The 14316-nt window shown below is 44.5% G+C and overlaps 1 protein-coding gene across 3 annotated transcripts; it reads right to left on the bottom strand.

Annotated features, from left to right (window-relative positions):
- Positions 1-1451: 1451 nt before the first annotated feature.
- Positions 1452-13421, bottom strand: stil (STIL centriolar assembly protein). 3 transcript variants are annotated; one of them, XM_024805697.2, is made up of 16 exons: positions 12773-13421; positions 11838-11945; positions 11378-11493; positions 11087-11262; positions 10525-10772; positions 10366-10449; positions 9954-10040; positions 9741-9882; positions 9558-9661; positions 9354-9462; positions 8019-8750; positions 7694-7796; positions 7405-7624; positions 7063-7135; positions 5948-6225; positions 1452-2568 (listed from the first exon to the last, which is right to left on the bottom strand). In XM_024805697.2, the coding sequence occupies exons 1-16, from the start codon at positions 12835-12837 to the stop codon at positions 1992-1994; spliced, it is 3222 nt and encodes a 1073-aa protein (XP_024661465.2). In that variant the 5' UTR covers positions 12838-13421; the 3' UTR covers positions 1452-1991. The 3 variants fall into 3 exon arrangements, with proteins under 3 accessions (XP_024661465.2, XP_024661464.2, XP_024661463.2); XM_024805696.2 differs by having other exon boundaries at positions 7063-7138; positions 9558-9658; XM_024805695.2 differs by having other exon boundaries at positions 7063-7138; positions 12773-13420.
- Positions 13422-14316: the final 895 nt, after the last annotated feature.

Below are 14316 nucleotides of genomic sequence, written 5' to 3'. Positions count from 1 at the left end.
ACCCGGGCCACTTCGACAGCAAATGGGCCAACTGCTCAACCTGGTGAGTTAAACCATGGCCCCAAACCCGATTACTTCTGACTGTCTGTATGTGAAAACGGATTTCAACAGCAGGTGGTTGGACAGTCGGTGTTCAAGGTCAGAGCTGTGTACTATGAAAAGGCCATGTTAGGGATGTCCTCTGAGCTTCAAGGATTACTTGTAAAAACATTGGCTCTTATTTCCTGTTGTGGGTGTCATTTACGAACAGTTCATAGGCACAAATGTCCGCATAAATTATGCATACAAACATTTCATGGAAAAATCAGTTATTAATCTGTTATATTTTCATACCTGGATTCATTTGAACTTAGCAAAGAAATCAGCAGCCTGGCTGCCTTAGAAATCTATACACAAGCCTTTAAATTTACCACCACTACTACAATAAGCAGTAATAATTATATTCATTATTGCCTTTCAGTCATTATTTACAGTTTTCCAAAGTACCATAAGCCACAAAATGCTCAGAATTAAAGTTAAAAACAATGAAGCCTACAAATGAAGCTAACTAACCGGGAGGGCATACAACAAGTTTTGGAAGGACATCCAGCACCATAAAGACAACTTTATTAAAAGGAGCTGGTGCCCCAAGATGAAGTGAAACTCAAAATACAACAATGCCACAGAGCTCTCAGGCCAGAGTAGTGTAGCCTCAGTCAATGGTTTGTTTGCTTTCAGGAATTTCAAACCAAAGAACGATGCTCCTCACTGCATGGAAAAAGACGGGGATACTCCGTGGTGACTGGAGGACACATTTTGAACATGATTAACCCACAGAAACTCTGGCAAAGAGAGAGCCTTAGGCACCAATAAGGAGAACGTTGTGGGAGAGGGAAAACCGCCTCCTGCCAAACTACATGTGTACAAAAGCAGGCTGGTAATGTACAGCAGCGCAAGCAAGGGAGCAGAGGATTTAAAGAAAAGGGGATCCTGATTCATCTGGAGAAACCAAATGGACCTGCTGCTCAGGATACCGCAGAGGTGAGACAGAAGAGGGGTTGGCTGCAAGCCGGGAGATGACAGCCAACAGAGTCACCAGGAGATGATCAGAGAGACTGCAAAGCTTCACGGGGCACCACTAAGTGACAAGATTGTAACTGAAGGCAGCAGGTTGAACTAAATGCATTACAGTAATGAGGAACTTTGTAAAAGATGAAGCTAGGAGTTAGAAAACTCCATATCAAGTAACGAACATGCTGACTACTATTTATGTGGAGTAATGCCATAGCTAATGTTTACTAGGTGATCGTTAGTTTAACAAAACAAAAACAAAAACCTTTTCTAGAACGATCACGTTTCCTTGGCTCCGGCACGGACAGAGTTCTGGTTCTGAAGCTCTGGTGGGTGTGGAAATACTCATTTCTAACAGAGTACATTTCCAGATGACGTCTGAAGTAAGCAACACCATCAGCTGCAGTTTTAATAGAATTTCCTGGGAAAACTTTATTTGTGGATTCATAAATACTAAAACAAATTGTTCATGAGACATTTTACAGAAGAGGAAAATATGACAGAAACACACAAATCTGACCAACTCAATAGACTATTAGTTCATTAACACAGAGCACACCATTCAAACTTTAATGGTTTTTAAAAAGAAACCAGGTTTCCAGTAAAAAAAAGAAAATAAAATCGTATTAGCAACAGTCCTGAGCTCCTTGAGCAAAGCAAATTCCACTTAAAGTTTAAGAGGTTTGTTTAGTCTGGTTTACACGGTGTCATAAGAGTTTGGGCAGCTATCTTAAATAGTTTACCCTCCAGCATTTTTCTGCATCCCAGAGAATTGCTAGGACTAAAGACGGCAAATTTCCAGTGACAGCCAGTGTCCATGGAAACCAGGACGTCTATCAGACCAGCTGAGAGTACCTAGGACACACCAGGCTTCAACTATCTATAAAAGCTTAGTGCATATTACAGTTCAATATGGGGTTGCTTTACTGGTGATGTGGGCATCAGAAGAGTTTGGGCAGCTGTCTCAGGCGGCTCAGGTCCAGGATGTTTCCCAGTGATCCCTCTGTCTGACGGAGGTTTGCCCTGACAAAAGATGGCTGCCTGTTGGAATGGTTCTTTTTGTCACTGGTATGTGGTTCAGTGTGGTTGGCTAATAGCTGCATTTTGGGGCGCAGATCCTGGATCAGCTGACTCTGTGGGAGGAACCTCGCATTCACAGCTTCTGTCAGGGGCTCACGATCTGATGTCTCCTGAACTCCCACCTCCTTTTGCTCCACCTCATCTTCGCCATCCTCTTCCTCGATCAACCCATACTTTCTCATGTACTTTCTGGTGGCCAGAGACATGTTACTAGGTGATGGCAGAGAATCACTGGTGGAGGAAGGAGTGAGACTAGAATGAGGAATGTGGCCTCCCAAGGACAGCCTGCTGAGCTGAGAGTCACTCAAGTAGTGCAGGGCAATGGCGTTGGCCTCCAGGCTCAGATCCACGCTGCCTCCTGGACACAGAGCGCTGGCTGTCGGCTCAGAAACACTCAGTCTAGAAAGTACTGCTGCCGGGTTGATGCTGGCCAGAGTGCTGACAGTACACAGAGAGAAAAACAGTCATGACATCGGCTATAAACTTGTTGTGCAGATGCATTACATTCCAACACTGACAGGATAAAGTGTAGCAGCATAGTTAAGATAACGCAGACCTTTCATCTACCTTAGTGAAATGCAAATTCCTCGATAACTTGTGTCTTGTCTGATTTAGGCTGTGCATTTGAGAGTTACACAGGGGAGTACGGCTGTTCGATATAACCGTACAGTGGGGCAAAAAAGTATTTAGTCAGCCACCGATTGTGCAAGTTCCCCCACTTAAAATGATGACAGAGGTCAGTAATTTGCACCAGAGGTACACTTCAACTGTGAGAGACAGAATGTGAAAAAAAAAATCCATGAATTCACATGGTAGGATTTGTAAAGAATTTATTCGTAAATCTGGGTGGAAAATAAGTATTTGGTCAATAACAAAAATACAACTCAATACTTTGTAACATAACCTTTGTTGGCAATAACAGAGGTCAAACGTTTACTATAGGTCTTTACCAGGTTTGCACACACAGTAGCTGGTATTTTGGCCCATTCCTCCATGCAGATCTTCTCGAGAGCAGTGATGTTTTGGGGCTGTCGCCGAGCAACACGGACTTTCAACTCCCGCCACAGATTTTCTATGGGGTTGAGGTCTGGAGACTGGCTAGGCCACTCCAGGACTTTCAAATGCTTCTTATGGAGCCACTCCTTTGTTGCCCGGGCGGTGTGTCTTGGATCATTGTCATGTTGGAAGACCCAGCCTCGTTTCATCTTCAAAGTTCTCACTGATGGAAGGAGGTTTTGGCTCAAAATCTCACGATACATGGCCCCATTCATTCTGTCCTTAACACGGATCAGTCGTCCTGTCCCCTTGGCAGAAAAACAGCCCCATAGCATGATGTTTCCACCCCCATGCTTCACAGTAGGTATGGTGTTCTTGGGATGCAACTCAGTATTCTTCTTCCTCCAAACACGACGAGTTGAGTTTATACCAAAAAGTTCTACTTTGGTTTCATCTGACCACATGACATTCTCCCAATCCTCTGCTGTATCATCCATGTGCTCTCTGGCAAACTTCAGACGGGCCTGGACATGCACTGGCTTCAGCAGCGGAACACGTCTGGCACTGCGGGATTTGATTCCCTGCCGTTGTAGTGTGTTACTGATGGTGACCTTTGTTACTTTGGTCCCAGCTCTCTGCAGGTCATTCACCAGGTCCCCCCGTGTGGTTCTGGGATCTTTGCTCACCGTTCTCATGATCATTTTGACCCCACGGGATGAGATCTTGCGTGGAGCCCCAGATCAAGGGAGATTATCAGTGGTCTTGTATGTCTTCCATTTTCTGATGATTGCTCCCACAGTTGATTTTTTCACACCAAGCTGCTTGCCTATTGTAGATTCACTCTTCCCAGTCTGGTGCAGGTCTACAATACTTTTCCTGGTGTCCTTCGAAAGCTCTTTGGTCTTGGCCATGGCGGAGTTTGGAGTCTGACTGTTTGAGGCTGTGGACAGGTGTCTTTTATACAGATGATGAGTTCAAACAGGTGCCATTCATACAGGTAACGAGTGGGGGACAGAAAAGCTTCTTACAGAAGACGTTACAGGTCTGTGAGAGCCAGAGATTTTCCTTGTTTGAGGTGACCAAATACTTATTTTCCACCCTGATTTACGAATAAATTCTTTACAAATCCTACCATGTGAATTCATGGATTTTTTTTTTTTTCACATTCTGTCTCTCACAGTTGAAGTGTACCTCTGGTGCAAATTACTGACCTCTGTCATCATTTTAAGTGGGGGAACTTGCACAATCGGTGGCTGACTAAATACTTTTTTGCCCCACTGTATATATCGGATGACGATATAAAAACGTCTATCGTTTCATTTTACACTATCGTTTGTTTCGTGGTGTTGCAAAATAAACTGTTTATGGCAATATTTTTTCATTGTTTTGATGGTCACTGTAGTGGCTATATTAATTTCTTAATGTTCTCTCTTTCTCTTATATTTAATATAACCACACTACGGACGGACAAGCGCCTGTTTTTATGCGTTGTCGTTAGCAACAACGACAGTAACACCATCGCGTGTCCGCTTGTTTATGTTCCACATAAACCTTTCACAATAAAGCTCAAGATCCTGTTGAGACTTTTGAAAATAAACTGAATCACATGAAAGAGCAGATTATTTAGGGATGAGAAGTAAAAAAGAGCCGCCAGGTGCTAAAAAAATAAACCTTAGACTCAAACGTTAGAACAGGCTTTTTCCCGCAGCACGCCGTGTAATAAATACTCACAAAGAAAACAGCGGCCTTTACAACTTATGTCTAAAAATGTATCGTTTCATGCATCTGTTAAAACACTCGACTACATGACGCGCAGCTGGAAACACTTCACGCAAGTCGAGCTGCCCGAGATTCTCAGAATTTACAGAAAATGTTACATTTTTGTGATTTATATCGTTATCGGGATGATAGAATTCTTATATCGGGATATGAGATTTTGGTCATATCGCACAGCCCTACAGGGGAGTCAGGCATCTCTGATTTGTTGCCTTCAATTTCAGAGTACACAGTGTGTTCAGAGTTGTATGCAGTGATGAATGTAACACTGTAAAAAAGCCAGTCAACCTCAGTGGGAGTAGAGTTTAGGTAGCTTTTCTGCACATGGCGTTTAAGAACATAACAGTAAAAAAGTAATCATATCCCTAAAATGACACAGAGCTTTCAGAAAGATATCTACTGCAATTCAATTTATCCCCCACTGCTTTGTAATGCATTACTGTAAAATTCAATTTGACTAGAAAATCTTTAGAAGAAAAATAAAACAGCGCTTTCAAGGAATATTGTTAAATGTTCAGTTTCTAGGCCATACATCAGAACAAGATGGACCATGTGATTCAAGTGGTGAGATCACTTAAATTTCGAGAGAAGCTGAGTCTAATAATAGAATAAATGCCATGCTGTGGCAGACATTTTCAACATTTACATGGATATTTAAAAAAACCCCAAAAAAACCAAACAAAAAAAAAACCTCACCTACAATAGTCATTTACTAACATGGAAAAGAGACCTAATGTTTATTAATCCACATTTCACCATTTTACAGTTGACGATGTCATATTGTTCTTTGTGATATATTTGGTTTTAATAATCAGCAGAGAGAGAGAAGCAGCAGAGAGGCGTATAAGACTGAAACTCTGTTTGCTGGTCCCAACACTGAATAGTCACATTTTAGGGGGGGGTTTAATAAATTTAGACAGATTTCTAGAAATGAGAGCAGCTTCATCAAAGTGTGCCATCTCTCCAAACAAGATCAGGTTTTTCCTGGAAACTTCCCAATTATCTGTGAAGCAGACACATATCCGTGTGTGAGGCGTTTCAGTACCTGGCAGTTTCCACAGCTTTCCGATGGTTTTTGCCAGACTCTGTCAGAACGTCTTCGTCCACGTGGACTCCGAGCTGCTGCAGCTGCCGCAGTGTAGCACTGACCACCGGGTCTTCTACTGGACTCTGCTGCTGCTGCTTCTTGCTGGATGAAGAGGACGACATGGACTGGAAGGACTGAGAACAATCAGAAACTGCTGACAGACTCCTCGTCCTCCTGGATTCGTCCTCCACTTCCTGTTTGCTAGGTGACTCCTGAAGACGACTGGTGAGTTGAGTCTGAGACACAGAGCAAAAGTAATTATCTTTATATGACATGCACAGTTCTGTCCTTTGTACCCAGAGAACAAATGAACCCTGTGTTAATAATACTGACCAATGGAAAGGAAAAAAAAGTAGTTCAATTTGGAATTAAATGTAATGATACACAATCTTTGTGTTTTAGGTTACTTTTACTGAACAGTGATGTCCTTTGATTGATCCTTGTGGGGGGTTTTTCTGTTAATGTTTGACATATTATGTTTTCATCAGGAGGAGGAAAGAAAAAATAAAAAAATCAAGGAATTCTGTACAATGAATCCAAAACGCTGCCCTACACCAATGACTGGCAACGCTTCCCCAGCAGTGGGCAGTGCAAAGTATATGCAGCCTAGAGCATTCGTACCTGTGCTGCTGTGTACCTGTGCATTAAAGCACACTTTAAATACATTATCTCTCCCTGCTGGTAATGAAACTTCTGCGTGCATGTCTATTTAACGTTTTAGGAAGGCAAAGGGTGAAAGTAGACACAGTCTCTATTACACATTTTGCTGTGATATTGGTTTGAAAAATTTCTGCAACATGGCTTCTCTCTGACTCTGGAGGCTTAACCCTTTTCTGGATTCAACAGGTGAACACGTTTTTCTAAAGGGACCGGTACTTCTGTAACGCCATTCTACTCAGCTCAGCAGTTAAAGCGCTTTTTACCAAAAGTCTCATTCACCCAGTCACAAAGAGATTCATGCAGTGCTTTCTGGAAAGGAAGGGTCTATTCCTATCATTCTGACTGCAGAGTCAAACTGTTACCTTTTATTAGACCTGGCATCAAACAGGTTTGCAGATACTATTTTGTCTCACCATGAGGTTGTGGTAGAAGGTGTGCTGTTCCTCTGTTGGTTTGTACATGCTGAGACTTTCTCCCAGAACTGGACTGCTGATGTGGAAAAGAGCAAAGGCATTGGTGAGATAGCTCCACAACAGCGGTTAAAACTTTTCGCTAAACTTCAGTAGCACCACAGGTTTATTCAGTGTCACTGCAAATCAAACCATCAATTTACAAAAAGAAAACCATGAAAGCAGAAGTTAAGACCCATTAACTGAGTGGATTTATCTCAGTTGCACGAGGTTGTCAGTACTTCTGCAGTACAGAGAAATTTGAGCTGAAAATAATTTGTTTCTTTAAATGGCACCTGGTCTCACCTGTGCACACCAGGTGGGGAGCAGGGAGCTGAATGACCTCTGTCACTGTCAGCACTACCCGCAGGCCTGATGAGTGATGATGAAGAGTTTGAGGGGCTAGAGGAGGAAGATGAAGGTGGAGGCTTGGGTGTAGACGGGGGCCCAGTAGAGGAGGGAGGGTGCACCTGCTCTTCCTGATGTGAGGTGGACTGTGCAGGACTCCCCCAGAACAGACTAGCACCTGGAAAAATGGTGATGATGTGAGCTATAAGCCTCTTCCTGGAGATTTGACTGCTCAGTAAACACTCACCCGTCTCTACGGCGATGCTGGCCACACTCATGGGTGTGTGTATGTCGCCTGGGGACTGGTTAGAGGACTGAAGCTTCTTCTGAGCCTCCAGGAGCATCTGGACCTGCCCGATTATCAGAAAATATTAACTGCAGCAAGGATGCAGCCACGTTAAACAGTACTTGTTGAAACTAGCCAGCAATACTATTCACAGAAGCCTTTAAATACAGCCACAGTTCCAGTTTCAGGCCTCTTCCTGGTTCCCTGTGTGCCAATGATAAGTCCTTGTTCTTATTCATGACGTATATATTCTGGTTGTGTTGTGTGGAAAGAGTACATCTGTTACCTGAGCCTGCAGCAGGCGCAGCTGGTGCTCCTGATGGAGGAGGAGCTGGTAGGTGTCTGGCGGTACAACTCTACCCGCCTGATAACAGCATTGATTCATACAGGAGGGTTGGGAAAGCCAGGGCGAGGGCACAGGGTCTGCTGCTGCATAGGAGTGTGGGAAGGAGGCTGGGGGTCTGCACGGGAAAGAAGGAGTAGGAGGGCAGACAAGTGTGCAGGGAGGAGAGTGGTGGTGGGTGGAGAGGGGAGTAGAGACATCAGGGTTGAGGGGAGCTGGGTGGCTGGAGGAGTGTGGAGGTGAAACATGTTGATGAGATGGAGAGGGGGCAGGGCAAGTGAATGATGGAGGAACAGACCGAGTGGTGGGGGCAGGAGGTACAGAAAGAGATGGATGGTTGCTAGGAGGAGGAGGAGGAGGAGGAGCATGGATGAGACTAGAAGGAGAAGGATCATTATGATGGGACACAGGTGAAGCAGCAGGAAGGAGACCTGGGGAGGCGATAATGGCAGTACAGTTGTAGGGATGGTTAGAGCAGCAGTTGCAGGGCTGCTGTGGGTTGGAGTTGGGGTTGGGGGTGCTTTGAAGATAAAGAGGAGTTCTAGGGGCTGAAGAGGAGTTTCCACGTGGATGAGCTGGAGGCTTGCAGGCAGAGGCAGGATTGGGCTGAGTGCAGGTGAAGCTGGAGTCAATCAGCAGAGAGAGCTCGGGAACAGATGGCTCCACCCGCCGAGCCTGAAAGGAACAACAGATTACTGCAGAGAGAGAGACACAGAGAGACACACACACACACACACACACACACACACACACACACACACACACACACACACTTTTGGCTTTTAACACAACTTTATTTACACCACATTAAAAACAAAGACCACAAAAAACCCCACCTAGCACAAAGTTGCTACTACATAATCAGCAACATCAACATGCACTAACCATTTACTAACCCCAACCAGAGAGGAGGAAGAACAAGAGGAAGAATGTTGTTTTGTCAGCAAGCAGGAGTGAAGTATCATATAAAGTGTACACCCACATTTGAATCAAATGTTGTGGATTTCTATTAAAAAGGCTGGGAAAAAGGAGATGAACACGAAACACTGGATTTGCAAGTTGCGTGACGCACAAAAGTAAAATATTCCCAACATCTGAGCCTGAGACAGCCTAAGGGCTGGGAAAACTAATGTTAAATCAGCACATCCGCAGAACGGTCAGACCTCACATCTCACACACGTAACATTTTCCACATCTGAGAAAAACATCTCCACACCACCCAAACCACCCCAGAGTGTGTTAACGGAAGCGTTGACCCGAGCCCATTCTGTGACTGACCTGGTGAGCTGGAGTATGAGGGCTCGGGGACGGCCGTGGAGAAAGATCATCATCCTCAACTCCAGAGTCCTGATCAGTGACAGAAAGGGCAGCGGAGGGTGGAGGCGCTCTGAGGGCACAAACAAATCAGCACACGAGCATTAACACACTTTTTAGTCACCACTGCTAATTGTCTGACAAGTACTAACTAGTTCATTGGCCTGCCTGCTGAAGGAGATCTGAGCTTCTCTGAAGACCTCCAACTTTCTGCTGTGATCCTCTGAAGTCAGCTCCACCTGCAGAGTCTTCCCATCCACCTGCACTGCCTGCTGAGCATACACAGCACAGCTGATCATGAGTGAATGACTGAGGAGGAGGAGAAAGAGTTTAAAACAGGTGCTGTGTTACCTGGTAGAGAGTGGCTGTGTGTGAAGCCGTCAGCAGCTGGCAGTCCAGCTGTGGTCCTGAGCCTCGACAGCGGAAGAACTGAGGAGCTCTGCGAGCGCAACCGAACACAACGAGGAGGAAGAAGCCACCGTCGGACAGCACTCTGAAACACAGCACAGCCGATCAGACACGCGAACACGTCCAATCCACTCCTTTCTGCCACCGTCACCTCACCTGTCTTGGAGGGTGGAGCTGAACATGAATCTCAGACACCAGGCCCACACCTGAGGGTTGTAGATGTGTGTGACTCCACTCAGCCAGCTGTCACGAGACAGGAAGCAGAAAGAAATACCCCCACTTAAGAGAAGCAAAAACATCTGGGCTTACATCTGGACTGTTAGAATTCATCTAAAAAAAAAATCTTTCACATCATTTTTTCTCGGTACTCCTACTCGGAGTAGAACATTTCATAAAAAATACAAGTGCCTCTCATTAATAATTAGAAAATTAAAATCAGAATTTCTTAAAATGTGAACAATTTTTAAAAGAACTCATACATCAGTGCTAATCACATCCCAAAAGAACTACCAGGTGATAATTTGGACTTTTTCCCCCCCAGGCTTGTCTGATGAAAGGTGAAGCTTACAGTCCGACCAGCGGCAGGCTGGAGGCTTTCGGATCAGACTCAAGTAGCAGGAGCAACTTCCTGGTCTGGTCCATGGTCAGAAACCTGAAAAGAGAACTAAGACGTCAGCAAACGTGATCAGAGGCCGAGACGTGTGGTGATGAACTCTCGCTCTCTCACCCTCTCTGTCGGCTGCTGTCACGCCCCAGTGGTCTGCTTACGTTGGTTAGACTCCTGAACAGAGCAGTCGGGATGATGGGGACACTTCTGACCGGCTCCACTTCCACGCTGACAGACGGACTGATGATTGACCAGCTGAGGGTAAACGTTGCAGCATCACTCTGCTCACAGCAGGCCACATGCCCTTTGACCTTTAGCAGCTGAGACAGATCTAGAGTCTGTCGGCTGCTCACAAACTGCTGCAACACCTAAAACACCAACACACAGTCAACACAGTTTTGTATTATTGTTGAGTCTTTACCTTACAATATAAAGTGCCTTAAGGCAACTGTTCTTGTAATTCAGCCAAATCACAAGAACAGCTGAATTGAACACCAGCAGCTGCTGTGCTCCACCTAAAACCACATCTGTGTCAGTCTAAGCATGCATATGCCAAGATCATTGTAGTAAGAAGAGTTGATCATGTGCTGCATTCACTGGGAAATGTTTTGTCTGTGTAATCTTTAGGCAGTTTCAAGTGGCCACTAGAGGAAGCGGAAGGGCTGAAGGGTAACAAACTCACCTTGAAGCAGTGATGGAGCTCGGCCTCTGATTGGACGACAGTCTCAGTCTGAGAGGAGAATAAACAGGGAACCAGGACGTCTCCAGGCAGAGGAGCAGAGGGAACCTGACCCGAGGCTCCGGCCTGATCCCGACCCGGGTCGAAGCGATCTAGGGTGATTGTGATGCCCTCCTCATCTGAACCACAGCAACACACAGAGGACAGACAGCTGGACTAAGGTGCTCGATGCCACAGACACATTTATAAAAGAGCTGAATCAGCATTCAGGATGAGCTGAAGTTAACCTCTGACCTGAATCGACAGAAACCGTTCCCAATAAGAAACAGTGGAGGTGGGGCTTGTTACTGCGACGGGCGTGACGATGCGCCAGACGAAGAGTTTTCTCTAATAGCACCAACTGAGGCTTCCTGCAGAGACACATACCTCATCTGTTGTCACTTAAGTATGACAAGATTATAGTAGGTTAAATTTGTTATTGATTCAGTGAATAAAATATAAAGTGTAAAAGTCTGTCATGTTTTTATTGCTCTACGTGGTTTAAAAAAAGCATCTTATTTTCCTTATTTTCACTCAAATGTGAAAAGTATCCATTCTTAATAACCATCTTAATAACTTAGTATGCAGTCTTTTCCTTCAGCAGACTTTTGCACACATTAGCAGACCACAAGCAGTGAGTCTAGATCTCAGCTACAATGTGCTCTCACTACAACAGTGCACAACCAGCTCTATTGATCAGCAAGGAAGCAGTTACCTGTGTGAGCTGAGGTGAAGGCGGAGCTTCTCGCCCATGGGGCTGCTGTCCCACAGAGCTGATCTGGATTTAGGGAAACTCAGTGGTGTCCGAGGGTTCACCGAGTTCCTGTACACCACAAGAGATAAGATGGGGACACTCCAAAAACAGCTTTGTTATATTTCATAACAAAATAATTCACATTTTAATCAAGTCACAAAAACCTAATCATTAAAGAATGACTAAAATACAAGGATGACAAGAAATTGTATTTTTTGTATTCAGAGTCCAAGTGTCAAAGTATATTCTGGTCATCTTCACCGATGTTGACATAAAGTTTTTAAAGAGCTTATTCAATTCACTGTTAAATCTAGGCTAGCTATAGCTCACGGAAACTCACAGACCAGTTCAGTTTATAAAGAGATATCTAGATGGTAAATTATATAGCGCTTTTCTACTCTGAGTAGCCCTCAAAGGACTTTATACAACTTGCCTCAATCACCATTTTTCTACCTAAGTGCTTTCTATTTAACAATCATACTCCTAGAGTTGCCCAAATGGGAATGGGAGAATGGCATCCATGCTGATTGAGGCTTGGGGAAAAGAGGTCCAGAGGAAACTAGAGACTGTGGGTTTTCAGCAGTGTTTTGGCCTGGAAGGAAGATTGTTTGTTTGTCGTTACCAAGCCAAGTCAAGTCAACACGAAAGTTACAACCTTCTTCCAGCTCAGAATCTGATCACCTCCTTCGCTGCTGTCATAAAGGGGAACACGCGAGGTTCACAGCCTGTGATATAATCCATAACAGATCAAACCACTGCTGAACAGACAGCTCTCATTTCTCTTGTCGTTTTTGGGAGATGGGGGTGGGTTATTAAACTATTACCTGCTGTCAAAGGAACGGGCCCTGTAACGGAGCAGCTTAACGACGACTAGCTGTGTGCTAACATTAACTCACCGTGCTCTCGCAGTCTCCTGGAACATTTCACACGGCAGTCCCTGGAGGCTTCGCGGGTAGTTCATCGCTGTTGTCGCTGAAAGAAGAGACTGTGAGCGCTAAATTGAGCCTGCTGTTACCGACTGCTGGGGTATTTGCGTTAGCCTAGCGATCGGGCCATATTAGCGCCCTTGCTACCTGCCTAAACGTAACAAAGCTGAACTCTTCGGGAAGGTCACTGAAAGATTAAAAAAGTTCCAACCGTCCTGGAACAAATTTCTTGACTGTTACTATCTTAGTAAATCAGGCCGCAAACAATCCGCAGAAAACACAGGTCTGCTACAGTTTAATTATGGCGCTGTTTCCCGACTCGACTGGCGGGGCAACAGAATCAGCCAATAGCAAGTTCCGCTGCAGCCACTCTGGCCAATGGCGTGCCGCTTCTTCTTCTTCTAATTCTAACCCTGTCCATCCTGCTCACTCGTAATGAAGATCTGAAAGTCTTCAGCTCTTCCTCCTGTATTTGTGTCAGTGCCACCATGTCCAAACAATACATCATTGCAGGTCTTACTACCATCTTGTAAACCTTCCCTTTCTTTCTTGCTGCTATCCCTCTGTCACAGATCAACACTCGTCTCCACCCACTCCACCTGCCTGCAGTCTCTTCTTCACCTCGCTCGTGCGCTGTTTCTTTAAATGGCCAGCGCGAGGTATCCACCTTCACTACCTCTGCTCCTTCATTCACACACGTATTTTTTTCTGTCTTCCATTCCTCTGTATTAGGGCCACATAAGGAAAAAATATTATTCAACATTTCGAGGTTAAGGTCGTAACTCTATTTTGAAAAAGAAAAGAAAAGAAAGAAAGCTGAAATGTGGAGATTACAGTTCTTTACACCCGCTTTAAAATGTCTGGTGTGGATGAGTTAGTGATTTTTAAAAATGTTTTATTTCTGTCAACCTCTTTAAGTTTACCTTGACCAGCAAAAAGCATGGGCTACCAGAGAAAAGTCTGAGCCAGCCAGGTGGTCTCCGTTTAAAAACACATGATCTATGTATGAGAATCTGTTGAATTATTTGTGTGTTCAGCTGTATCATTTTCAAGCACACAAGTAGTTTCCTGGAAAGCAGCACATGGAGGAATTATTTATCAACCTGTTATATGACACCAGTTCAACAGGCTCCTGTGTGAAGCGCAGAAATAGGTTGATTAAAGTTGGATACCACCAAGTTCCTGCACTTCTGGGCTTTGTTATCATGTCTTGGGGACAGTGAAACACATTATTCCACACAATTTAAAAAGTCAAACCGGACCAAATTAAAATATATATTTCCATTACTTTGTGCTTCCTGTCTTTTATTGTTATTTTTTCTTTTAATCGTCTTGATCTTGGACTCTGGTACTTTGTAATTGATGTATTTTCAGATTTCACAGGGCAAGCACTGCTAGCCTTGCTTGCACGGAAAAGACAGGGTTACTACTATACAAAGCATCCCCCTTTTCCCCAGGTTTAAAGGTAAGAGGTTTTATTGTCGAATGAACAGAATGAACTGTGATTTACACCA

The sequence above is a fragment of the Maylandia zebra genome, linkage group LG17, assembly GCF_041146795.1.
Source record: "Maylandia zebra isolate NMK-2024a linkage group LG17, Mzebra_GT3a, whole genome shotgun sequence".
Lineage (NCBI taxonomy): Eukaryota > Metazoa > Chordata > Actinopteri > Cichliformes > Cichlidae > Maylandia > Maylandia zebra.
Note: the sequence above shows the minus strand (reverse complement) of the source record. Positions and strands in the feature narration are given on the sequence as shown.

Bases quoted from the DNA above. Each gene is read 5' to 3' on its own strand.
- stil (XM_024805695.2), bottom strand. From the start codon at position 12,837: ATGAACTACCCGCGAAGCCTCCAGGGACTGCCGTGTGAAATGTTCCAG. The intron at 10,450-10,524 runs GTGAGAGAGCGA...TTCTCTTTTCAG, and splicing joins GACAGCAGCCGACAGAGAGG to GTTTCTGACCATGGACCAGA. The intron at 6,226-7,062 runs GTGAGACAAAAT...TCTGTGTCTCAG, and splicing joins CCTTCTACCACAACCTCATG to ACTCAACTCACCAGTCGTCT.